The sequence below is a fragment of the Betta splendens genome, chromosome 5 (assembly GCF_900634795.4).
Source record: "Betta splendens chromosome 5, fBetSpl5.4, whole genome shotgun sequence".
In the NCBI taxonomy this organism is placed as follows: domain Eukaryota; kingdom Metazoa; phylum Chordata; class Actinopteri; order Anabantiformes; family Osphronemidae; genus Betta; species Betta splendens.
In genome coordinates this window covers 7,640,444-7,665,596 of record NC_040885.2, presented here as the reverse complement: position 1 = coordinate 7,665,596, position 25,153 = coordinate 7,640,444, and the positions used below count along the sequence as shown (strand labels likewise).

Genomic DNA, 25,153 nt, shown 5'->3' with positions numbered 1-25,153 from the left:
AAAAAAAAAATAGAATAACAATATTACATTCATTTTATTAGAGTTATATGATTTTATGAACCATTGAAACAAACTGAAAAAAGTGGCAATGACCGTGAAAAGTTGTATAAATATATAAAATTTGAATAAAGAGTACAAACCTGCAGTCAAATATTAGCATTAATAAATAAGTCAGGTGTAAAATCAACAGTTGTTTTATCTTGTAAAATGTCACCACAGTCCCAGTATGTGTGAGGACTTCAGCTTGGACGAGACTCTTCCTTTTTCGTCTTTGGTTTGGATTTCACCACCGGAGTTACAATAGTTGGAGTCAGTGAGGGATTTAAGGCAGGATCTAAAGCTGGGTTCAGTTTGAGCAGGTCCAATATTTTGGTGCTCTGAATACCTGCAGAAATACAGTGTACATAGTGTATTAAGGGGGACAGAAAGGGTTGAACAAGTGAACATGTTTCATTCTCCAGGGTTTCTTACATGTGCTGTCCTCTTCGCCACTGGGTTCAGCATCTGGACTGTGTAGAGAAACCCGTGCTAAAGCTGCCAGCTCCGTTATGAAGCTTTCTTCTGCCTCCTAATGGACACACCAACACAGTGCTTACAGGAAATTCAACATGCCTGCTGTTACGTAGTGAAGTATACTCAGCATGAGGCCTACTAACCAGTAGCTGTCCTTTTAGTTTTTCCATTAGCACATCTAGGACGACTGTCTTATGTTTGAGTTCCTCATATGTCATCTCCTGCTCCAGATCATTTTGTTCCAGCACTTTTCTTTTGTGGAGTTCAACTCTAACATATAGGAAAACAAAGGGGCCCGCTACATAATGTTGTTTTAATATAAGGATTACATTAGCCATTTCCAACAATACTCAACCTACCTCTGTTGAAACTCAGCAGACGTTGGCTTCTTCCCCCAGTTCACCAGCTCCCTGTGCAAGGCCCTGTTAAGCTGAGTGGTGTTCTCCTGGTTATCACTCGCCTCTGAAGATAAGGTCAAAAACTGAAGTTAACTCACACACACACATACACATGTTCACCTTTAGGTTTTGCTAAAGTATGGTAATAGAAATTATTATCAGGGCATCTAAGTGGGTCACGAAAGGAGAAAGTGTGGAGTCAGAGCAGTACTAAGTTTGGAAGGTGACAAAGATGTTGTCAAAATGTAATAATGACCTTCGTTGGGCCAGAATGGAGGTTAATGTGTGTTCTGGCTGTAGTCTTACCGTTGTTTAACTGTGACTGATCCTGTTGTAGCTTTCTGCTGATGTCCTGCAGGTGTGAATAGTAGCTTTGGACCAGTTCAATGAGTGAATCTTTGGTCACGTACACGCTCTCTGACACAGCCTCTATCAGGTGACGCTGACGACAAAAAATAAAATAAAAAATTGGGTTGAGGCTGCATTTAACCAGACAGACGAGGATCATACTGTATAAGAGAGGTGGACATGAGGCTCATTATCTCAGCTAACTTTACCTTCATGCTATCATCTTGTTTCAGTGAGGTCTGTGACTCCGAATCCTTGGCCTCCATCATCTGCTGGACAGCGTGGCTGAGGGCATTGCCCAGCACCAGCTGTGCATGGCCCTGAAGCAGCTCCGTCCCCGTTTCTAGTTCAGAAAGGAACTCCTGTTGCAAACTGTGGCCCACCAGCTGACTCTCTGGGCCCAGATGCCTCTCTGCTAGGCTGGCACTGCTGCTCTGTGGTCAGCATAAAAGGTTCAGTCTTCCGTGTGTATGAGCTGTTTGGCAGTGGTTTGCGTTTTTTGTTTTGTCTGGAGGCACTTAAAGGACGTATTAATAAAAGAATACACTTCCTCACCTTGAGAGCTGAATTGACACAAGGCTGGCTTTTACTGGGATCCTCCATTAGCAGACCTCTGAAATCAGTCTGCGAGAGTGCCTTCAGCTTCGACAGCCTCATCTCTTTCAGCATGTGGAGGCAGAAGTGCCTGACCGCAAAGTGTCTCTGCATTGCCACCAACAGGTGCTCGTGTTTCCTCTCCATCAGTCTTCCCACTTGGCTGAGAGAGAGATTATATTGCATTTGTCTAGTAACTCATAAACATTGATTTGATGCTGGGTAACTGGAGATGGACACATGGAAGAAGACCGTCTTGTAAACTTTTTTTTTTTTATTAATGTCAAATATTGTTCCACACACAATTCTGACAGGCCGCCCCATCTCACCTGTTGAGTGTGTAGCTCTGTCTGGCCACCATGGTTCGGAGGATTTTCATCTGTTGTGCGCTCAGATGTTGGAGACAGGCTTGCACCAGAGCCATCTCCTCTCTCCACACCTGCAGAAAAGGAGGCTTGATTAAAAACAATAGTGGACAAGTAGAATCATCCCAAATAAACCATAAGCTCTGGTTTAAAGTGTATAAAATAATAGCTTCAATGAATATGAATCAATGACTTCCGCTACCAAACACCATGGTGGTCCCTACCTGTCCGTCTTTATCCAGGTGAGCCGTTATGTCCTCAAGTTGCATCTTGATAGTGCACTCTGCCTGCTGCATCTGTAGAAACAACATCTTCTCCAGATCCAACCAAAGCTTGTCACAATGCTCAGTGGAGAGCTTTGACTGGGCAGGGACACAGGCCAGAAAGACATCCTTGGCTCTCACACCGAGCCTCCGTGACCAAGAGGCGCAAAGTTTCTAAGGGTATTGAAAAAATATTTCAGTTAAACACGAAGGGGGTTATAGCCCCATTTCGTTTGATCACTTATTACCATGTAAATCAAAGCCACCACGCAGCAGCTCATATAATTTTGCCTCAAAACCACAATGAAGCAGCGTAGCTCTTACCCTCCAAAGATCACAGAGGGCCCCAACCACCCTGTTTTCCTGCTCCAGCTCCAGGTCAGACATTTGCTGTCTGTGGTTACTCAGCACATCCTGGTACATCTGGACTCAGGTTTAGCACACAGTGAATTGACATGCACCTTCATTTCCCACTCCCCATTCATCTAAAGTGCAACTATAATTTCTGATCAACATAACGAGATATGACCTTGGTAAGTTGTTGTACATCACTGTGGGTGTGTCTGATTTCCAAGGTACGGTTCATTTCCTTCGTCTGGATCCTGTGAAGCCTCTTCCTCTTGGACTCCATTTTGCTGCACTCCTCATTCACCAGGTCCTTTGCCTTCCTCATGCAGTCTGGAACATACGCCGTCAGATGAGCAGGGCTGGGTGCAGATGAAACCCTAAATAGTGCAACGCATTCCATTTTCATTTTAAGCCCATTACCCTCGGTGCACTGTTGGAGGCCTTCTGTCAGAGTGGCCTGAACTTCCGAAAGGATCTTTTCCATGTAGCTAAAGTTCAAGACGTCGTCACTTGTCAGCTGCTCCAGCGTTGTTGCTATCAAACTCTGTCTTAGAGACACTTCCCGTATTAGCAAGGCATGCTGGGATTGAAAAAGCCCCATCAGCTCCTCCCACCACAACAGCTTCTGTTGGCACCTCTATGGGAAATTAAACGAGCACACACATTTCACTGATCACATCCAGCTTCTCATATGATAACTCACAGTCAACAAATCATCAGCATTGCATTACCTGTAGATCTGCTTGTTGCACGGTCACCAGGTGCTTCTCTATTGAAAGACAAGCGTGGATGAGAGAGAGAATCACATCCTGGGCGTCATCTGGAGAGAAAACGCTGCTCTTCTTTAGCAGATGCTGACACAAGTCCTCCACCTGCATGCTGAAACCTTTGGACTATGATGACACACAGGCATTAGGCCTACATTTAGTATTCTAACGTCATTTGTTTTCTGGGGCTCTCATTTTTACCATTTGAAGTCCACATTCAAGCAGATCTTTCTGAGCTCTCTCAATCTCCTCCAGTGTACAAGGGGTATCCTCATTCTTCTCACCTATATGGTGGCCTATTGGAAACTGCTTCTTCAAGTCACTCAGTCCCTAAAATAAGTGACAAGGGAACAATTTCACATAGGAGCTGCAAAAAGAAAAGCTTTAAGGATGCACATTTGTCAGTAACAGAACTTGCTTTACCTTTTCTTGCATTTGTAGAATATTCTTGTAGAAGTCAGCTTGACTTTTATCTTTTGGAAACCGGCAGTTGAAAAGCATTTTCACCGTTTGTAGATAAATCTATAACACAAATAACCACATAAAAAACTGTAAAACAAAGGTTTGTCTTGCTGTAAAAATAACTTAGTCTGTACATGTGTTTTATTTATTTCTATTTTTTTTTAAATGTTAAAGTTAAAAATGGAATACATTTACAGACAAATACTGACCAGATGTTTTTCTTCTTGAAACTGAGAGCAATGCTGCTGTATGTCCTGCAAAGCCAAACAGTAGAGGCCGATCCTCCCTTCGAACCTGCGGAAACAACAGTAACCACCCAGTTTGCACATTTTCCGGTCAAAGTGTACAGTTCTGAACTACCGCAGGTTTATACCCTGGTTGTGTGAGAGTGTGCGGGTAGTGGGCGACCCTGGTGAAGCTCTGGTTTTGCAGGCTCTTGGGGACCAGTGAGGACGAGATAAACTGGCTGCTGCCATCGTTGTCTTGCTCCTGACTTAGAGACTCTCCGTCGGTGGTGGAGGAGGACGACTCTTCGTTAGCCACTTCTGGCGACTTTGAGTGCTCGTGCAGCGACGGGTTGGACGCTCCGTCCGCTAAAGGCTGCCAGGTACGGGGAGTTTGAGGAATAAGTGGTTAAATGTGCTTTTTTAAGACCAGATCTTTGCTCCGGGTTATTTTGCAAGAACGCTCTTAACCAGTGTGTTTGGACTCACCCTATACTTTTGGTTGATGGGATACACCACCTTCGCTCTGGAGGCAAACGCAGCCACATCGCTGTTCATGGGCGGCTGCTTCTTCTCCTGGTCAGTTAGTAAATGGTAAGCTACAGGTTACTTAAGGATTTGTAAAACAGTGAATGGCGCATAACTGCAGCAGGACAGTGAACTTGACAGGCATCGAGTAGAGCAGTGGAGACTTGTACTTTGCCATTAGTGGTGCCACTGGGAGCCTCCTTCCTGCTGTTGCTGACACAGTCGCTTTGGTTGTTGTCGAACTCCCCATCATCAGGTTCGAGCAGCCTCCTCGCGCTGTGGCCCTGACGGGACGAAAAGCTGCTCGATCAAAGACTGCGCGCACGCGGTAGAGTGTGAAGTATGTGTTATGCGTTGCGTTTGCTCACTTGTCTCGTCAGCAGCAACGGCTTCAGGCAGAAGACGTAGAGAAGAGCGGCCGCTAAAACGCCCGACAGACCTCCGCACGCGGTGGCCACCGTCAACAGCCCCGTGTAGACGTGCAGCGACTCGGGAAAGCTGACCGACACGTCCGCGGCGCACCCCGCGAGCAGCTCCCTGTCTGCCATTACTCAGCTGTGTACGTGTAGTCGCGCCGCGAGTGTGGGCATTGTGTAGCGCAGCACCGACAGTTGAGGCCAACACAAAACGTATCTCCTCGCGCCTCCAGCTGAACGCGTTCGCGTGCTCGGTGTCTCCAACTGGGGTTATTGTGTCAAACTTTTGGCTGCAAGCTGTAACACTTCACCGCGCATCTTAGTAAAAACTTTTTTTTTCTCGAAAACAGCGAACTCGGAGACAGTTCAGCCAATGGCTGAAAGCAGATTTCAGACGAGGACCAAGCTAAGTTAAGAGGCGCGAGCACGAATTGTCCGGAAACCAAAGTGGACGTGCCTTCAACTTTAAGGGCAGTAATATTGTGTGGTAAAAAATACTGCAACCCATAATAGTAATATCACGAACTTAGTCAATAAAATATAAACCAAACTCCAGAAAATATAATACTTTTTAAGCATTTCTATATGCATTATGGTCCCAAATTTCCAACAACTTCCAGGTTCACACACTTATCTCTTTTAGTTTGAAAGTTATGACCGGAAACAAATATCCACATTCTGTTTCTTGTCACTTGTAGAGGAGACTCCCGTTCCTCAAGTTTTGGAAATGTTTTCCGAAGTTGTTCATCAACGGTATGTTCGTTTATAAGCCTTTGAAACGGCGCCGTTAGTTCTTCTTAAAGTAACGCTGGTTATTATAGAAGTAACATGTTTCTGTGCGCCAGAAACGTTTCTGCGATAGATGTTTGCTGTAAAAAAGCCGCTGGGACGTTTTCGTTGCGGACCGTAACGGCGGCACCGTCATGAAACCAGGCGCGCCGTTAGCTAGCGGTTCCCCTCGGTGAGAGCGGGACGACACCACGAATGCTGCCCGCACCCTCCGTCGCGTTATGGTCATTCCTCTTAGATACGTAGACGTCTTAAACGTCCTAGTGTGGTGCTGTTTTCCACCGTCGCTTTGTTCCCGTTGCTGTAACGATGTGAGCGGTCGTGAGACTCGACGTGCCGGTGAGACGGTGCGCGGTGCTGGACGTCAGCATGAAGACGGCACTTCTCGGGATTCAACATTACTACAGCATCATTTGTCTGAGAAAACGCAGGTGAGTAGTCTTTATGTCCACAAACACACTTTCACTTTTGTGTTTATCTTCTTATAACTGTGTGTGAGCATACTTGTGTTTTGTTTTCTCAGAGCCTCTCGAGTGCAATGCAACACAACCGAGGTGGGAGATCAGCGAAAGTGAGAAACATTAGGAAGGATGGTCTGCTCCTTTTTGTATTTTTAAACATCACTAATATAAAAATACATTACATTACACATATACAAAACCATTGTCTGTTTTGTACATGTAACTATCTAACAAACAAACGTAAAAGATAATTTTTCTTACTAAATAATTATTACAGTTTTGGTGTCCATCTTTTCTTCAGCTCATGCTCCTCCATGGAGACCCTCCTTCTACACATTATTTACCCATGTGTCCCGGCGTGGCCCCAGAAGCACACTAACCAGATACAACCTGGGCCACACTCTGCCTCAGGTACGTTGTTACATTAGCTTTGAACCAGTATTATTGTTTCCTTTTATTAACAGTTAGTCATTATGAAATGTATTGAATCTTTCTACAGGTTCAGAGTGTGGCCCATCCATCTGCATTTGGAGTCAGATTCCGCAAATGTGCAGTTGTACGTCAACCTATTGTTGAATTCATTATTTTATGTATATGTGCAACATATGTTGGTATTTTAAATCGACCGTGATGATGATCAACCTCATTCTCTCATACTTTTGCTTAATCACACGTCTCCAGGTGAAGCTTGATGTTGATCCTCCACAGCTGATGTTTTTCCTGCTGATTCACACCAATGGCAGCAATTTGTCTCAGGTTGCTATCCGGGACTCAATTTCTGGAATAATACCCCTTAAAACTGAAGGCAGGGTGGTAGAAAAAGGCTACCAGACATTTGCCATTGATTCACTGTCCGGTATGTATGGTAGTTAAAAATTCATGTTTACATGTGTGCTGTCATATTAAATAGCGCAGTATTTTAATTAACTTTACAGCTGGGTCTCAGGTTGCTGTCAACTATACTGCTCAAGTAAGGAGTCACAAGAGTGAACTTATGGACCTTCCAGCTTTTCTCACCTTTTCCAATGCCTCACAGGTAGTGCCTGCAATTCTAGTTATAACCAAAATACTATATTTTCTAATTTTACTTTGATATTAGAGTTTTATTTGTCTTAACTTCACAGAATGATGTCAGCATGTTTGGTCCACTAACAGCTAATCTAACACTAAGGGTGAATTCTACTGACAGGGTAAGTGGACAGTTTCAGTTTTAGTAGACACATGTTGAATGATATTTTCAGTTCTGTGATTAATTGTGTTAACAAATCTTATTCCAGTTTAAGTAAAATTCTGTTTCTCTATCTCTTCATCTCAGATATATCCTAACCATGGAGTTCATTTTGCTGGATTTGTTGCTGGATTCTGTGTCACTTTGGTGCTGCTGCTGTTTGGGTTTATTGCAATGAACCTAATAACATCCAGAACCAGGCTGAACCTTCTTCACCAAAGGGTATCACAAGTTGTGCTATGTAAATCAAGGTCAACTGTAATGCAACCGTTACAGGGTCAGATTAATGTTAATGTGTTCGCAGGTTTAATGTTAATAGGCTAAGACTATAAAGACGTCGCATGAGCTGTCTGCTGAATGTGTGCTTGTTGTTCAGGGTCAGTAGTTTGTAGGTCAAAGTGTTTTCACTGAACAGCTTTGTTTCTTGTAAATGTAACTTTCCTAGAAAACGTCACAGTTTACTTGACCATACAGTAGGTGTAAATATTTTATTGTATGTCAAATAGTTATGTTAATTTTATCGCTTCAGAGAAACAGAGGTGACTCAGACCCAGAGTATGCAGACTGCAACATAAGTGAGACCGTTAAAGAGGAGGCAGCATTTGAAGACAAGATGGTTGACATCATGGTACTGGAAGACCCCCAAAACATGTATCAGGCTTTGGAGAAGTGAGTGACCCAGTGATTTCTGTTTACATGATCATTTACATGATTTATGTTTACTTTCCCTATAAGGTTTAAAATAATTTTATGGGACAGTGACTTGCAACAAATTAGATTAGCTGCAACTAACATGAGTGTGTTTATATGTGCAATAACTGAAAGTATTGCAATAGATTAATGGGTTCATTAATTAGTTTGAGTTCATTTCAATAATTATTTTAACTGTTGATAAAGTACAAAAACATTTATTATTATAATTTCTATCTCTACAAGTCTTGAGATGTCTACGCTGCTGCGAGCCACTAGTAACCTGGAAACCACCCGAATTCAGATCTACAAGGACGTGATGTCCTCGCTCCTGGCCGGCCTGAAGAACCAGGGCCAGGCCAGCTCCCAGGCGCAGCAGAGGCTGCTCAGTGTGCTCCACGGACAGCTTCAGGGGATGGAAGGTCGGCTGAAGGAAGAGAGAGGGGCCCGCATGGCTGCTCTGGCTGCTCGTTGTAACCTGGAAACACGGGAAGAAATGGAAGCAGAGCACTGCCGGGAAACCGCTGAAAAAGCTCAGGCTGAGTTGCTGTGTAAACATGCAGACCAACAGGTACTTTGTTCTTACATATTTGCTTGAAAAGTATGTTTGGAATATCAAAAATATCACATTTCAAATAGAGAAGAAAATGGAACGGATGATTTCCTTGTAATTTATCTTTACAATAATATTAAGAAATGAACATTCTTATGGATGTGAACATTTCCCCTGTAATCAGTTCTATCATCTTCTGTAGCTAAGCTGTAAACCCTTTGTAATGTAGGCGCTCCTCCAGTGCAGTGTCCTCCTGGAGAAGCTGCACAAGTTGAGTCAGAGTCGGCTCCAGCGCATACTGTTAGTTCGACATGAAGAAGCCTCAGCAAAGGTCCAAAGACAGATCATTGAGTGGCGCCGGGTGGAACTCCACAAGATCTTTGCAGAGGAACTAGAGGAGGCCACAAGGATGGGCGAATTGGAGAAGAGCACAGCCAAAAGTCTTCAGCATGATTACTTTACATGTCAAGTGAGCAAACACAATTTACTTTTTAATTCATTTTAAATTATGTCATGTCAAATTTTGACACAAGATTTCTAGTGATGAACAAGAAAGCATATGATTATTATTTTTGTGGTAGGCAAATCATTAAACATTTAGACATTTAACAAAATAAATCCACTTTAAAACACACAAAATACCTTTTTTATATAATGTCTTGTTTCCAGGATCAGCTAGAAGAAGTTCTGGATGTGATCCTTGCCAATCAGCGTTGTGTGCTGTCTGAACGGCAAGCACAGAGGAAGTTCCTGCTGCACAGTCTCCACAGTCTCAATAGCCTAATTACAGACATCTTTTCCAGTACCTCTAGAAATCTGGACAGCTGGTTTATTCACATTAGGAGGTTAGTGCTAAGTGCAGGTACAACCTCACACCTAACTTTATTCTTACATTAAATACAACTTTAAATGCTTTTAAGGTTTGTCAGTAAACATACTGAACTCTGAAGTACAGGTTGGATCTTGATGCTTTTAATAACATGAAACTGTAGCAAAAATATACTGATGCTACCGACTTAGAGACAAAAAATTCTTACCTATATGCTTACTTATGACCACTATTGAACAGACTTGCATTACAGCATTTTAGTGCTAATTTTCTATATTGACTAAATGTTTCTAGCTATTCATTGGAAAGGTGTCTTGAGCAGCTTAATTGTAAGGTGTGTATGCAGTTCTAAACAAATGAGGATACAGGGTTACAGGATACAGATTCTGTTTTCTTTCCACTAGAGGGAGCACTCTTCCCACCGAGCAAATAGACCAGCTACAGGAAAAGGCTCAGAAAGACCTGGTGATGGCGAGGCAGAGACTTGATGAGACTCTGGGTCAAGAGAGAAGAGCTATGCGCTGTAGCCTCATCAAGAGGAGAAGAGAGCTCATCTCTGAAATGGTAAAATAAGCACACACTGGAGTTTTAGTCCATCTACTCCTACTTGTTATTTACCATTTCTTATGAAAAAGCCATTTGTTAAACTTACTTGTCATCATTATTCAATCCTGCTTCCACCCCTCTGTAGCTGTGCCGCCACAAGCAGAGACAAAAGGATCTGTCGGGTCTGTCCAAAGGTCTGGAGGGAAAGATAGAAGTAGCCCAGCACCTCAGGTGTTGGCAGGACATACTCACAGCTCACAGCCTGGAGGTAGCTGAGCTCATAAACAATCTGGACGAGGAGGCTACAGCTGACATACGCAAGGTGCTGCTGTCACAGTATACATAATTTTTATCACCATTCATGTCAAATTCAAACTGGAAATGGTCTATAAATACGGCACCTAGTTAAATTAAACTCACTAGTTTAATTTTCCTGCTTTAATATGCCGCAGGTGACCATGCGTGTCATCCAAGGTGCCATAGCAGAAGTCAAAGCCATCCAGCCTTCTGCAACACAAGCTGTGCTGTCACTTTTGCCTCCTGGGTCACAATGCTCCCTAATGCAAGTGGAACCAGAATCAGGTCCTGGAGCAAACTCTCTCCTGCAGGGCCAGGAGAGGCTGCACCAGGAAGGCAAGGCAGCTTTACACACACTTAGCTGCACTAGAGAGGCTCTCCAGGATGCCATGGAGAGAGAGATGCAGGAGCAGAGGGAGCTCAGGGAATGCTGCAGATCTTTCTTCAGGTGAGTGATGCCACATTCACAGCAGACATCACAATTCAGGGGGTTTATGCCAACACACCATTTAAATTCTTCTTTTTGTTTCACCTCTTTTTGTCCCAGGTATTTGTGCTCTTCCCAGCTCACCCTGTCCGAAGACGACAGGCTGAGAATGAAACTGGAATTTCAGAAGTGTCTGTCTGTGATGGACCTTTGCCTGGTTCTTCCTTACGCTGTTTCCAGAATGAAACTTCATACTGCCCTAGCCGCTTGGAGAAAGGACAATGAAAAACAGATGGTGAGCCTGTGATCACATCTTGAATTCTGGAATTTGCTCTAAAATCTCCCAATACAGAAAATTGGATACTTTCTGATTCTGGTAACAACTACGTGTCCTCGCTCCAACTCTGAAACCAGTATGTGGTCAACAGTTGTTTTGGCTCTAGTCTAGAGGGATGTTTTTATTGTATTTTTTTTATTATTCTGTTGGCTTTGATCATGTAAAAATGTTTATATGTCCTCACAATACAATAGACAATGATGTTGGTGATAATTTTGCCTTCATTGCTCTCTAGTAACCACCAGTGCAAACCACACTGTAATCACCTTCAATTGAGTGGTAGATGATTGTGCATTGTTAATCAGAACGGAAGGCTCCGCACAGTGGGTTTTATTGCTGATAACACCATTCTCCATTGCAGTGCACTTGAAGTCTGCCTGCAGATATATATATGTGTGTGTGTGTGTGTGTGTGTGTGTGTGTGTGTGTGTGTGTGTGTGTGTGTGTATGTATGTATGTATGTATGTATAAAAATATATAAATTTTCTCTTTACATTTTTGCAGATAAATTCACAATTCAAGAGCGAGAGCAAACAGAAAATGGACACATCTGATGTGATGCATTTCCAAAAAAAGCTCAAGGACAGAATCCAGCTGTTTGAGAGGGAAAAGGAGATGGAGAGTGGTTTCATGAACAAGGTTAGAAAGTGAAGTGTAAAGTGACCATCAAAGTATTTTAATTATATGTTATTTGTAAGCGCAGCAAGTGCTAGACTTTCACAGTAGCCATGCGTTCTACAGGTGTTAGAGGAGATGCGTAAGGAAAGAGAGGACGACCTCCGCTCTCAAGCCAACAACGTGGCGATGCAGATGGCTGCCATTCACTACCAGAAGGCTGAGAGAAGGTGTAAAGTCCTGGAGACCTCCAGAGCTATGGTCACCCTGCACAGCATGCTGATTCAGCTCCTCAGAGAGAAAAAGAACCTGGAGACACAAGACATGGCTCAGAGTATACAGAGTTACTGCTCGGTAGGCACAGATTAAAAACTTTATTACTTTACTTTTATTAAAAGGTAGCTAATGGGCTGTGAGTTGTATAGGACTATGTAGTTTTCAGAAACAAATAATATGTAATTTTACGTTTACCTCATTTTGTGTTGATTTTTAGTAATTAAATGTGTATCTCACAACAGGGCCTAGAGGAAGCAGAGCAGGAGCTTCAGAATGAGAAGACAGAACTAGACAACCTGGAGATGTGCAAGACCAAAGTTGGGTCAAATGAAACACTTGGAGAGGATTCAGATGAGGGGGAGAATGCCACTGAGGAAGATAAAGTGTTTCAGCTGCAGGAGGACTGCAGAATGGGGTCCATCCTCCAAGAGGCACTCTACAAGTGTGGCCAGCTCATCACACTGTTGGCTGAGAGGTGAGCTGTCATGTCAGCATTATCCCTGCAGTTCTAAGGAGTTTTGTGGGTTTGACACAGGCCATAAACTTTAACAGTGTTGAAACCTTCTGGAATTTTCAGGTTACTAGAAATGACTGCCAACAATCAAGCCACAGAAGATTTAAAGGAACAAATGGAGCTCAAGAGACTTTATGCAAACTGTGACCAGGTCATGCATCATTCAAAAGTGTTTTACCAGATATGTGTTGATAACAAACCTATTACTGCCATAGGAAAAGGAAAAACCTGCGCTCAGGTGGCACTGTGCCCTGCTTTTCATTCCAGGATCTGGCGTTTGCATCTCAGCTAGTGAAACAGAACCAAATGTCGACAGAGTTTCTGGTGGAGGCACTTCGCCTCCTCCTCCCCACCCTGCCCGAAAGCGAACTTCTATCTATCATAGATGCTCTCTGCCGCAAACAGCAATCAGTCCCAGCGTCTGCAGAGCTGAATCACGCAGGGTAAGCATGAGGTTAATCTCTCTGCTGGGGAGAATTCCTTCTCTGGAAGATCCATGTTTAGACAGCACAAACAGCAAGGGACACAAATAAATCAGGATACTGAGCAAGTTATCTGCAGGTCCAAGTTCTTCGAATTAAAGACAAAATAATCCCTCTGCAGTAGTTCAAAGGTTGGTTTCAGGTCAGGGTTTTAAGTTCCACCATGAGTAACTAATGGTCAGTTGTAGGTTTTAAGTTCCACCATGAGTAACTAATGGTCAGTTGTAGTTTTACTTATTAATATAATGCTTATTGATCTGAATAGTGTTAATTTTAAATGTATAATCGGGAAAAATACTCAGACTAACTCCACTGACAGAGAAAAACAAAATTAACAAAGGGTATTATATACAGGATTCTCTTGTGTTCATGTTATTCAAGTCAAAGCCTCCTAACTACAACATCACACAGGTCCCTGCAATTCAACCTCTGTGGTTTAGGGTAATATTTTTCAACGATTTAAATAAAAGCAGCATTTGCAAAGCAGCCTGCTGAAGCTCTACCATCTCTAGGCATTGTCTTCAATTTAAAAATGTTTCCAAAAGAGAAATTTCCCCCAAGCCAAAATGGTGAGATAAATAATTGTACTTATCATTTAATTTCCCTGTTTTTCTTGATAAAATGGAACATGTTTGGATTGCTCTGCTGGTGACTAATGTATCATGCATGACCTCTTTTTGGCATCTGATCTTTTTCTTAGTTTTTGCTAAAAGAAAGATATCTTTTGTTTTGTTTTTACATACCATGTTGGATATTTTAATGGAAAATCTGGAAAGGCAGGCTCAATGATCTAAAAAGTATCTGTTTAGAAAACACTGCGACTGGCCCTGCATATCTAGTCATTGTTTGTCAGGTTTGTGTTTATAAGCATCAATACTTGGTAGCACTCAGACCCACAGGCAGAAAGTTCAAAACTTTTTAGACTAACTTGTGTTTATAAGAGAAACAATTCTAGTGTTCTTTAGAGTAGCTGAGTAACTGGGGGCTGGAAAACATAACTCGGAAGAGAAGCAACTATAAACCTACTGTAGTTAGACTCTTTAAGGCAAAGGTCACATCAAATTGCTAGGGATCGTTTAGTATCATGTTTACACTCTCAGGCTCATGGTTTGTCTTTGAGCAGGTGTGCTGAGGGATCGAATCGCCTTCTTGCCGTCAAGCTGAGGGATGATGTGGTTCATAAAAATATGCCGAGCTGTTCTGTGGACAGAGAGAGGTGAGTTCAACATATTTCTGCCTTTTGCTGCAGCTGCCTCACGAAGGGTGTGAAGACTAATTAGTAGCACAGTTCCCACAAACATCACAAACAAATGTTTCATTAGAAGTGACATACGCCATTCATATGGGGAATTGCATGGCTGGTTTCCACTGACCATATGTATGAGGTAAGCAGCTTCGCTCTCCAGTCCCACTTAACAATGGTCCCTTTGTCTTCCAAATCACACAGCCTCCGTGGAAAAATGAAGACTCTGATGGAAAAACTGCTCCCCAGGTCCTTTCTCCCGGCTCCAAGAGATGAAGCGCCAGTGCTGGTTGGGGAGAATAGTTTTACCAGAGTACAAAAGTCTGATTCTAAACCAGCCATGACTGAAAGCAGAGGTGTTGATCGTCAGCAGAGTGACACCGCGAAAGTAGGGACCACAGACACAGTGAATGAACGATTACAGAGCTCAGCAGAGGAGCCCCTGGCTTCAGTCTGTGTCAGCACTGTACCGAGCAGCCCCGCTACTGGGGGAAGGTTGTTTGTCTTTCGAGATGCACATGAATTGCCTGACAGCGTGGACGTCCCCAAGAGGAAAAAGAAAAGGAATTTTCTCAATCTGAAGTCAGGTTCAGTGGCTCCAACAAACCTACCTTGAGATGTGCAGACGTTGTTGCACATGGTTTTATACATGTTTGTATATATACTGTGCAAGAATGAACTCCATAGCTCTGCTATAAAGAAAAGAGCTAGTTTTCTGTCAAACATGTACAGTGTTGTTTTTAAACTAAGGCAGCTCAACTTGTTTCTTGTTTATTTCTGCTCTGTTACTTCATAATAGTAAAATGTTTGAAACAAAAAACAGAAAAATAATAGCAAATAGCAAAATCTCCAAAGCTGCAGATGCTGGTTTACTGTTGAGTTTTCCTCTATAAATAAAGGGACGATTTAACCAGTACCAGTAAGACTCAATCTCCCACTGCACTGAATAAAACTAATTAATCCTGCATTAATATGGATGGGATGTGATGCAGGCCGTGTCGCTCCTGCCTCCTGGCAGCACTGACTTGTTTTCTGAAACGCGTTAGTCCCCAAATATTTTCCTCGCTCTTGCTGCGCGTCCACGTCATCGCTCGTCGTTTCTATTTTTTTTAACCACTCCGTCCATAAAACCGCAGCAAGCCAGCGTCGGTACTGCTTCATAGCGCGTTGACTGTACAAGCTGTCTGACATGAGGCTGGAATTCGCCGCTCTTCTGTGCGCCTTCTGCTTCGTGCGCCTGTCGCACTGCGCGCCTCCGACCTGCTACTCCAGAGCGCTGAAACTGGGCAAAGAAGTCATGGTCCTGCTGGACACGATACACACCTCCAGCCGCACGGTAAGCGCGCACATGCGCGACTGTATCATGGGGCTTTGCTGGCTGTAAGTCCGTGTGAGTCCAGTTGGAGGTTCTCTAATAAATGTCTGTTGCGTTGCAGAAGACGTGCGCTGAAATGCTGCCTAGGATCTTCATTGATGTGCACGTGAGTTTAAACTAATGGTGTGATGCTTATTTCTAACTAACACGTTTGTGATTCCTGTTATTTTTATTTCCATTGAAATCATCTGACTTTTGGCTTTTGACACTTTACAAGTTCATTGATTGATTGATTGATTGATTGATTGATTGACTGTTACCCATGTGTGTTTTTTATGTCTACAGAACTCGTGCATCACAGCCAAACTTCGTGACTTCCTTTATGTGATACTGAACCAGAATCCAGTCTGCAAAGAACGTCGCAGGATGATGATGCTGAGACAAAAAGTCCAAATCTTGTACAGAATCATCACCATGTTTTGTTACCGGGTGAGAACGTGTGAAGTCTGTAGTGTTTGTTTTTTCAATCTGACGTTGCTGGTTGCTGACGTGTCCTCAGTCCTCGCAGGACCTGGTGTTCTTATCCGACGACTGTGAGGCAATCGACACAGGACGCAGCCACCCGTACAATGGAGAGGACAGGCTTCAGCTGCTGCAGGAGGACAGATGAGCCACGGGCGTGCTCCGTTCAGAGTACGACACATGGGCAGTATGTAGAGGACACACACTAACTCACTGTGGCAGGACACAGCGCGCTCTCACCGCCTCACCCAGCTCCGACAGCCGCAGACTCATGTCAGCGTGTACATGTGCGCGCACATTCCACACACAACTTTCCACAGGAAATTAGCCAAATGCCAGTCATGCCAAAGAAAACCTTGTGATAACAAACGAATAAACGATGCTTCTGGGCCAGGCTTTAACCGCTGTTTACCTACTGGGCCAGTCAAAAGTCTGCGGGTCATTAAGAGAAAAATGTTTTGTCGCTATAACCCCTGGTGTGAATAACAGAACGTCAAGCAGAGATTTCAAGCCTTTTTCGCAGTGGTCGAAGGTGTCACGTGAGAAATGTCTATACATTATTCACTTTCTTAGATTAGTGCTTCTCCTTAAGGTAAAGGCACTGAAACGTTAGTGAGACTACACTGTTTATTATTTGCCAGTTTAAGTCTCAAGTTGTATAATAAACATTCTCGTCATATATCTATTGACTGTTCATGCTTCTTTATTCTCTGCACTAATAGCCAGACTTTCAGTTGCCTCCTGAAAGCATTTCCACTGAGGCAGCACCAGACCATGTCCACTCTGTGTGGACCGGCTCAGAGTGGACATCAACAGCCTTGTGTCTGGAAAATGTGAGCAATGAGCTGCTGGTGCCCAGTGTCTTTTTACTCGCGTCCACACACTTTTTGCATTCAGCAAACGTAAATGTTGACCTTTCTAATAAGGAAGTGTGGCTTTACGCTTTTGAATGAGACACAAATTAATGTTTCTGTCTGTTATTTTGGAGTCCAGCCACATCTGATGCTATCCGTGGCCTCTGCTGCTCTCTGCTGGTAGTACAGAGTGTTTCTACCATTATCATACAGTAATAGGTCAAATAATGGCCGCTAACATTTTAGCTTACAAAATACTGTAGTGTTTTTTTCCTGCCATTTAGCAATCCATCAAGAGTCCTCTTAAGGAGCACAGGGCGGATATAACACAGTGTGTTATACACGTCCCAGCAGGCACACAACTGACCTTCAATGTTAAAATATGGTTGAAATAATGTCAGTTATGATGCTGTGATGTTGATGCAATATTAAAACAACGTTGAATGCTGATTAAGGTTGACTCAACGCTGAATCACTGTTTCCCCATAAACGTTGATTCACCTTTCAAAATCAACACATAATCCAATGGTCATTCAACCATAATATGACGTTGATTAAACTACTGTATTATTCACAATGAAATGCCTGCTGGGTTGATCCAGTGTGATGTAACGGCTTTGTGTTTTACAAATCTGAAAGTGTGTTTGTTAAAAAGGTTGAGATTTTTATAGTTTCTACGTGATCCAGACTGGTGAGGTGTAAGGCGAGAACCAGAAGCAAACATTAGGGTTAGTCATTCATCAGCACTGAGTACTTATAGTTACAGTATATTTGATGACGTGCTGACGGGCAAAACTTGGTTTAACCTCAGACTTACAGCAGGATTCTATCAGGGCTGGATGGACGCTGAAGGACCAGACAGACGCACTTCATCACAGTGTGTGAAACGTCTAAATAGAGGGTTTAAGTCACTTAAAGTCTCCACCCACGTTTTATATTGGGACATTGTCTTCAACCTTTTTTACACTACAGTAAATTACCTGTTTTCGATAGATCACTCTAAAGCTATGATGTGCGTTTTCTCTGGCAGCCACGTCCTGTTTGGGTTGTGCAGGATTCCCAACGTTACTGTGTTTACTTTTACAACTTGCAACTGTTTGTGTCAACCTAGTTACAAAAATACCTTGACATTTTATGAAGTTTTTATAACTTTGACACAAATAACTCTTTTATACAGCTCACTGGAAGGGAAGTTACAAAGTTTTGGTAAATATTTTTTTTAATGTCAGTAATGTTTAAGTGAAGACCTGATCATGTCCTAATGACTCAATAGTACACTGTATCACTGACACCTACTTTACTAGGTGAAGTGAAATAAAGACCTGGTACTGGAGGTACTAGAGCTGTCCTGTGCTTAGATTAGGGATGGATGAAGATGGATAAATGGATGAAGATCCAGCTTCTGATTTTAGCTTTCCATAAGCATTAGGTCTGTTATGAATATCGTTATCCCTTGTGTCCAACAGTGTCCCGATCGGCCACAGGATGGCGGCAGAACATCTCTTTTACAAGCTCACTATCGGCCACTCACCTTTTCTGCAAAGGTTCTGCCGTGAGAATGAACGGGAAAAAAAAAACAAACAACGTGGCGGACTCATCAGCTTCATCAAACTTGGCACAATGCTGTTAAACCGTAATTACGGTAATTAGGGTGTTTTCCCTAAACGTGCGTAATAGCAGGATATTGGATTGTGGTAACGAAACAATCTAGTGTGTGGATTGTAACAATCAAACTAATCATTCACTAATAACTTTCCAGTCTGTACTTTATTCTAGGTGGCAGTGGGTGTTAAGTTGTCGCAGTCCTGAACCATGAGGCCTGGACGTCTCGGCGTTAGTTCACTGACCTCTGTGCGGCTCCAATGCTTAATGCCTGCGCCTGTGGATTATCATCCGTGAGCCGCAGAAAGCGCGTCATTTTCTATCATTAAGGCAAAAGGAGAACAGAACATTGTCAGGTAATTAAACCACTTTGTGTTTGGTCACACTGGCAACCGAAACCAAGGCCCAGTAAAACGCAGCTCATTCGCTGTGGGGGCACGGTCATCATTCTCTGCTTTGTTAAAATAAATGACCTTGTAAAGGACAGATCAGAACCTATTTACAATAAAGGCCCCGTTCGCCATCCAGTTTGGTTTATGGAGGCTTCAGGCCATTTTCCATCACATCTCGCTCTTTTATTGCGTCTATAAACAAACGTTGCCTCATTAGTCCTCGTAAGAAAACGTTTCTCCTTAATTTCCAATAGATGCCTGGCCCAGTCTCTGCTGTTGTTGTAATTTCGCTGCTGAGTTAATGTGATTGTGGATGGATGCGTTATAGGAGCTCGAGCCGTCTGTTTAGCTGATCCTAAACAGACTGACGCGTGGGACAGAGGAGGAGGGCGTCCGCGACTCAACGTCTGAATCTAGACAGTTTATCGGGTTCAAGGTACGGATGGTTAATTAGCAATTCTTTGAATAGTGATAATAATCTTGTTGACGTTAATGCAATAAAACGACACCACTGCCCTCTCGTGGACGCCACAGGTCAATTGTTCATTAATTAAAACATAGTGAATGAATCAAAGTGTTTGAACGCGTTTTTGAGGTTCTATTCAGAGAAATAGCTCGATCGGATTAAATTATTGTGGAAAAAATATCTTTAGAAGCTCGTTGGTGAACAGCTGTGTTTTGTTTAGTATATTTACCAAGCGCTTTCATATGACTCCACATGTAAAGGCCTGCTGGGTCTCTGCTACATTAAACATAATGTATTTATATACTTCCTTTAAAATGGGCTTTCACTGTATGATGGTCTCCACATTGACTCCGTGTTGCTATTTCATTTTAAACATTGCTGCCATATTTCTATAAATTTCTATGAGAACATCTGGTTTTCTGCAGGAGACTTTTATGGATCTTTTTTAGTAAAGTCAGCCACAAGATATTGGTGATGATGGCTATCTCTGCTGTGATTTACAACATGCATGCTGCGTTATTAATAGTCTACTATATATTTAGCCTAGCGTGTAGGTGGGAAAGGTTATTAAGGTTTTATATAAAAAAATATTTTTTGTTGGGGCCATTTGACATCCTGGTCTTCTCGCCTTCTATAACAGCTCAGGGTTAACACGTTATTAAAAAAACACACACACACTTAAAGTTCAACTTTTGCCTTTTTAAAATAATCTATAATAATCCATTTCCATAATCAGCTCTGTGCATGCTTAATAAAAGACCTAATCCTAATGAGAAGAGAAAGTATGATGATGATATTTCAGAGGAATCATAAGTTATTTCTGGAGTTATTATTGCTCAGCCTTTGGTTGGTTGAGGCTCATTCAGGCATAACTCAAATAAAATATTAAGTATTAATTTAATATATCAATATATGTTTTAATATTTTGAGTTATGCCTAAAATATAATTATCTTAAGCTTTGTGCATGAAGTATGAATGTTTTAACTTATAAATAAGACTAATATATATTTGCTTTTGAGACTTGAGTCTCAGAATGAATTTCCCCTGACAGCACATTGTCTGGGAGAAATTTGAGGAAAAGCCCTATAAAATCTATAAATATTTACCAAAACAAATTTAAAGTAAGGCAAAAAAAATTTTGGAACATAAAAAAGGAACAAAAGGCAAAACACATGAATTCATATCTCATCATCTGCTGAGCTGAGCTCTATGTTCTCAGGCCTGATATTTTTTAACGTCGACTTAACAAATAAGCATTAGTTTTGTTGTTTGCTCCATTAACCATCTCCAATAATCTGCAATAATTAACAAAAGCCTACCTGAGGAGCAGAGGCTAAAAGCCCCTTAAAATCCACTGACTCCTCTTCTCAAACAGCCATTTATCCGAGCTTCTCACCCATCTTCTTTTCTTGGGGATCAAGGGGTTTGACCACGGAGTCAAACGCTCCTCTGTGATCTTTTTGGCTGATATAAACAAGTGAGTTTTGTTTTCTGTTTGGCTCCTGGCGAGATAGAAAGCGGGCGACAAAAGAATGAAAGACTTTAAAGAATGGACGGATCCCCTCTGGCTCTTTTGTGTCAAGTTTCTCTTCTTTTCAGACGGAGCGCTGATCCGTGTGATTTCAACTTATTGTCGGGGATTATGTATTAAGTCATGCCTCAAAATGCCGCTGCGATTGCCAGAAAAAAATACACGGAATAAATAAATAAAAAAACATTCAAATAAAGACTAGCGAGCACCCGATAACACCTTAAAACATGTCAGACACATATAAAATATTCTCTTGCAAAAAATAAGCGTTGACAGTGGAAAAAAAAAGTGTGTGTCTAAAATAAATCACAGCTCTTGGAGCCTCGTTCGGGACAGCAGCTTGTCAGGAAATCACAGAGCAGTGAGGAGCAGCGGTGCCCGTCCCAGTCCCCCGTTGACATTTCAGGAATGATAAAAGTTCCGCCTTGCCTGGAGCTACAGCCTCGCTGGAGCCGGCCTCCGTCTGCGGCAGATTGCCTTTGCTCATTACAGCAATTATTTTACTCTGATTTAACCCCTGCCTGAATAGCAGGGCGCTTCAGAGGCCGCCTGCATTTCTGCCGCCTTCTATCTGATCCCTGTTTTGTCATTGAACGCTTCCTGTTGCCAGAATCCTCCCAATACTTTCTTATTGTGTTTAAGCAGAAAAGGGTGTAAATGTCGAGTGGACCCTGACACCGGCTCCTCTCCGTCACAGGGTGTCGACTGGCTCATTTTACACACTAAACGCCCCGTAATGACACTCTGGTGGATTGTTTACAAGCAGTTTAGCCCAGAGAGGCAGCCTCCGATATTTATCGCTGTGTTTTTGAAGGCAGCACAACTGGTTGTCCTCCCCATCCCCGCCCCCTCCATGCACCTCTGGCGCCAGCGAAATTTAGGTTACTGCAATGGGCAACAGCTGTAGCCCCGCGTCCAAATAACAAGAAAGGAGTTCGGATTCTCAGCCGCCACGCGGGGCTGAAGTAACCAGAGGGTGGGCTTTGCGCGACCGAGCATGGGCATGAGCGGAAATTACAATAATAAGTGCACAGTCTATTTTAATCATGCCATGTTTTATATCCTCGCTCACTGCAGCCTAAAATACTGGAGTTAAAAAAAACCTCGCCGTTTTTCCTCCCGTATCCTGCTAAAAAACCTCACAATTCAACTCCGCGCACCACGCAAGTGTCAATCAAAACGAACAACGTCTCAATGAAAAAAGAATAAACAATTTATTAAGTTATGTCACAAATATATTCATAATATAAATGAGGATATTCTTCAAATGTACATTATTTTACAGTACACGTATCCCTTGCGAAGGGAATCATTTCAACAACAGACAGTGCTGTTATAAAAACAAATGCTGTGGTTCTCCGAGTTCACAAAGAGCATTTAGTAACCCGCTGGAAGTCCGCATCGAGAGGAATGCGGACAACATTAGGGGTAAAGTACGGTCATCGCCGTGTGACGGCCCAGAGGTGGAATCCGAGCCTAAGACTGTTGGTGCAAACTGTGAAGCTGCGCATTCGTCTCTTTATTGCTGTCATAAAACCTGGTCAGACGAGTTTCTACCTGGCTGAGAGCAGCGCAGTGGGCGACTCGTCCACGCTCCACTGTCCAGTTGTGACGTCACCAGGTCCCCCCCCCCCCTGCACCGCAACAATGTCAGTCTCAGTCGCTTAGTCCGACGCTCACTCCTGAAATTACATTTCTACGTTCAACGCGTTGTTGATCGGTGAGTGTCAAAGTCCACTGGAAGAAAGTACTGGAGGTTAAATGACTTATGCAGCCGGGTGATTTCGTGTGAGGTCCTCATTAGGGGGTCTGTGCTACGACAGGACGCCTCTGCGTTACAGCATCACCTCACCTGTCCACGCCGCTTTTTTTCCCCCGCAGAAAGCGGCCCGAAACCCCCCCCCCTCCCTGCGTGTCCCACGCGAGCCCGTCACCCACGCCTTCCCTGTCAGGCCAGGTGGTACATGCTGTATCCGACGTGCGCGGCGTACAGTCCCACGGGGGAAACCGGCAGGGAGTGCCTCTGGAACGGGTGCGACCCCGCGTAGGACGCGGGCACGTGCGCGCCCAGAGGGAAGGAGATGCCGAACGCCGGAGGCAGCATGGGCTTCGCTGCCATTTTCAGTTTCTCCAGTTCTGCCTCCTGCAGCCGCTTGGCTTTCGCCCTCCTGTTCTGAAACCAGATTTTGACCTGCGTCTCCGTCAGGTTGAGGGAGCTGGAGAACTCCGCGCGCTCGGCGATGGAGAGGTACTGCTTCTGGCGGAACTTCCTCTCCAGGGCCAGCAGCTGGGACGTGGTGAAGGGGGTCCGGGGCTTTCTGTTAGTCTTGTGTTTCCTCAGGGGACACGCAGGAGGACTCAGCCTTCCTGCAGGAGGACAAAACATCTCAGTTAGAACCCCGGATTTCCATTCACGGCACTAAATCCAGGCGTCACGTTTATACGTGCAAAACAACGAGACGAGCAGTTGAATACATTAGTTTTTCTTTATTCGTGGCGTCACAAATCGCACTTACTTGGAGGCGTGGGGGAAAATCGCGGACTCTGGATCCACGAGGTCCTGTCTTTACTGTCCGGACTCTCGGGTTTAATCAGCGCGTCTTCTGGCACGCTCATAATCTCGCCCACGGAATAAGCGGAGCTCATGGGCAACGCGGGGACGGACGTATCCAGACTGGCGAACGAGCCGATGCGCGCGCCCTTCCCCAGCGCCTGGGACGTGCCGGCCACGGACGCGTTGTTCGGGGACGGCACGTCTCGAGTGGGCTTCCTGTCCGCCATCAGCGCCTCCACGCTGAAGGGCAGGATCGCGACTTTGGGCTTCCCCGGCTCCTCGGCGGGACTCAGGCTGGTCTGCATGTCTCCTCTGTGGACGAGGACCGAGCGGGGGGCGAGGTCTTCGCTTTTCAGGGCCGCGGTCAAAGCTGACATGGCGGTCGATGGGGCCATACAGGTCCGGCGGGCACTCGTGGGGAACGTGAGCGGACTCTTGCGTGCGTCGCGGAAAAAGCTTGGGAAAAAGTTGCTGCGCCCTAAGGTGACGGTATCCTCATGTTTATGTGACCAAATTGACGTGCGGGCTATAATAAGGCAGGCGTGGGGCGCGAGGCGGCCAATCGGAGGGCGCGGTGGGCTGGACCTTGTGTGACAGAAAGAGAAAAAAACACACACACACACACACAGGGAAAGTTAACAATACTTTGTTACAACCAACTTCAGATAAACATAAACACAGCGAACGCTTAATGAGCCATGGTTTCATCAAGACTAAACCCCAAATAACGTTCTAGCCCAAAGCACTCAAAGTAATTATTATCAGTGAGTGATTGACGTATCGCTTCCATTATTATTATCCCCCGTCTTTAACGTTTAAAACTTTTAAATAACCCTCCTGCGCAAACATTTGGACAAGGTTTACTCAAATCGACCCACAAGACGACTTCGGCCGCACAACAGCTCACTGCTCCTCTTGATGTCGTGAACCTCTCGCAGCGCGATGTTTATTGATGGCTGCGGGGCTCTAATCAGATTGCAACACACAGGCCCTCGAAGTCATTTAGGGGTAATTATCGGGCTTGAGGGGAGGGATCGCTGGGATTGTCCCCCTTTGACTGCGTCCATTAAAGTAAAGAAGTGATGTGGCGTTGGGGGCGAAGGCGGCCAGCAACTGTCACTGATTTACCTGCATGCGCTCGCGCTGCAAACAGGGGCTGCTGCGTCTTCCTGTCCCTCTGGATACGGAGACGCATTCAGTGCGTGCGTAAAGTTCCAATCCGAGTTAAAATGCTGTTGCAATAAACACAAATCTTCACAAATCTTAAAGATAAAAAAAAAATGATTACCTTTTGCGGTGTAGTCAGTTCTCAGGCGAGCGTCTGCGTCGCTAATTGCCAAGCATAAACAATCTGTCACGATTTGTCAGTCTCCTTAATGGGCAGACAAGTTATGTTGTCTTTA

General features: G+C 43.9%; 4 protein-coding genes and 1 long non-coding RNA gene across 8 annotated transcripts; 2 read left to right on the top strand and 3 right to left on the bottom strand.

The window, feature by feature from the left end:
* Positions 1 to 19: 19 nt before the first annotated feature.
* Positions 20 to 5,609, bottom strand: LOC114855528 (evC complex member EVC). Its single transcript, XM_029150749.3, has 20 exons — positions 5,179 to 5,609; positions 4,981 to 5,094; positions 4,772 to 4,858; positions 4,432 to 4,658; positions 4,268 to 4,352; positions 4,020 to 4,118; positions 3,798 to 3,926; positions 3,561 to 3,722; positions 3,250 to 3,466; positions 3,011 to 3,159; positions 2,806 to 2,904; positions 2,443 to 2,655; positions 2,183 to 2,292; positions 1,815 to 2,016; positions 1,469 to 1,693; positions 1,218 to 1,353; positions 873 to 975; positions 657 to 783; positions 472 to 568; positions 20 to 385 (listed from the first exon to the last, which is right to left on the bottom strand). Exons 1-20 carry the CDS (start codon positions 5,356 to 5,358, stop codon positions 240 to 242), a joined length of 2,907 nt encoding a protein of 968 aa, XP_029006582.1. The 5' UTR covers positions 5,359 to 5,609; the 3' UTR covers positions 20 to 239.
* Positions 5,610 to 5,936: 327 nt separating this feature from the next.
* Positions 5,937 to 15,272, top strand: LOC114855527 (limbin-like). 2 transcript variants are annotated; one of them, XM_029150747.3, is made up of 23 exons: positions 5,937 to 6,446; positions 6,539 to 6,608; positions 6,754 to 6,887; positions 6,976 to 7,032; positions 7,158 to 7,332; positions 7,412 to 7,512; positions 7,601 to 7,666; positions 7,792 to 7,926; positions 8,234 to 8,373; positions 8,641 to 8,965; positions 9,177 to 9,416; positions 9,617 to 9,792; positions 10,181 to 10,340; positions 10,468 to 10,644; positions 10,775 to 11,067; positions 11,167 to 11,341; positions 11,888 to 12,022; positions 12,125 to 12,352; positions 12,517 to 12,749; positions 12,852 to 12,939; positions 13,056 to 13,231; positions 14,394 to 14,486; positions 14,718 to 15,272. In XM_029150747.3, exons 1-23 carry the CDS (start codon positions 6,237 to 6,239, stop codon positions 15,127 to 15,129), a joined length of 3,999 nt encoding a protein of 1,332 aa, XP_029006580.1. In that variant the 5' UTR covers positions 5,937 to 6,236; the 3' UTR covers positions 15,130 to 15,272. The 2 variants fall into 2 exon arrangements, with proteins under 2 accessions (XP_029006580.1, XP_029006581.1); XM_029150748.3 differs by having other exon boundaries at positions 5,938 to 6,446; positions 6,778 to 6,887.
* Positions 8,178 to 10,566, bottom strand: LOC129604123 (uncharacterized). Its single transcript, XR_008694778.1, has 3 exons — positions 10,429 to 10,566; positions 9,590 to 10,332; positions 8,178 to 9,338 (listed from the first exon to the last, which is right to left on the bottom strand). It is a non-coding gene; the product is annotated as an uncharacterized LOC129604123 (long non-coding RNA).
* Positions 15,273 to 15,565: 293 nt separating the features above from the next.
* LOC114855532 (cytokine-like protein 1) lies at positions 15,566 to 17,035 on the top strand. Of its 3 annotated transcripts, none has more exons than XM_055509059.1 (4): positions 15,566 to 15,849; positions 15,953 to 15,994; positions 16,174 to 16,317; positions 16,388 to 17,035. In XM_055509059.1, the coding sequence occupies exons 1-4, from the start codon at positions 15,703 to 15,705 to the stop codon at positions 16,496 to 16,498; spliced, it is 444 nt and encodes a 147-aa protein (XP_055365034.1). In that variant the 5' UTR covers positions 15,566 to 15,702; the 3' UTR covers positions 16,499 to 17,035. The 3 variants fall into 3 exon arrangements, with proteins under 3 accessions (XP_055365034.1, XP_029006589.1, XP_029006588.1); XM_029150756.3 differs by having other exon boundaries at positions 15,950 to 15,994; positions 16,397 to 17,035; XM_029150755.3 differs by having other exon boundaries at positions 15,950 to 15,994.
* Positions 17,036 to 22,387: 5,352 nt separating this feature from the next.
* On the bottom strand, positions 22,388 to 24,277 carry msx1a (muscle segment homeobox 1a). The gene is made up of 2 exons (XM_029152234.3): positions 23,713 to 24,277; positions 22,388 to 23,563 (listed from the first exon to the last, which is right to left on the bottom strand). The coding sequence occupies exons 1-2, from the start codon at positions 24,143 to 24,145 to the stop codon at positions 23,145 to 23,147; spliced, it is 852 nt and encodes a 283-aa protein (XP_029008067.1). The 5' UTR covers positions 24,146 to 24,277; the 3' UTR covers positions 22,388 to 23,144.
* Between the last annotated feature and the right edge of the window lie 876 nt (positions 24,278 to 25,153).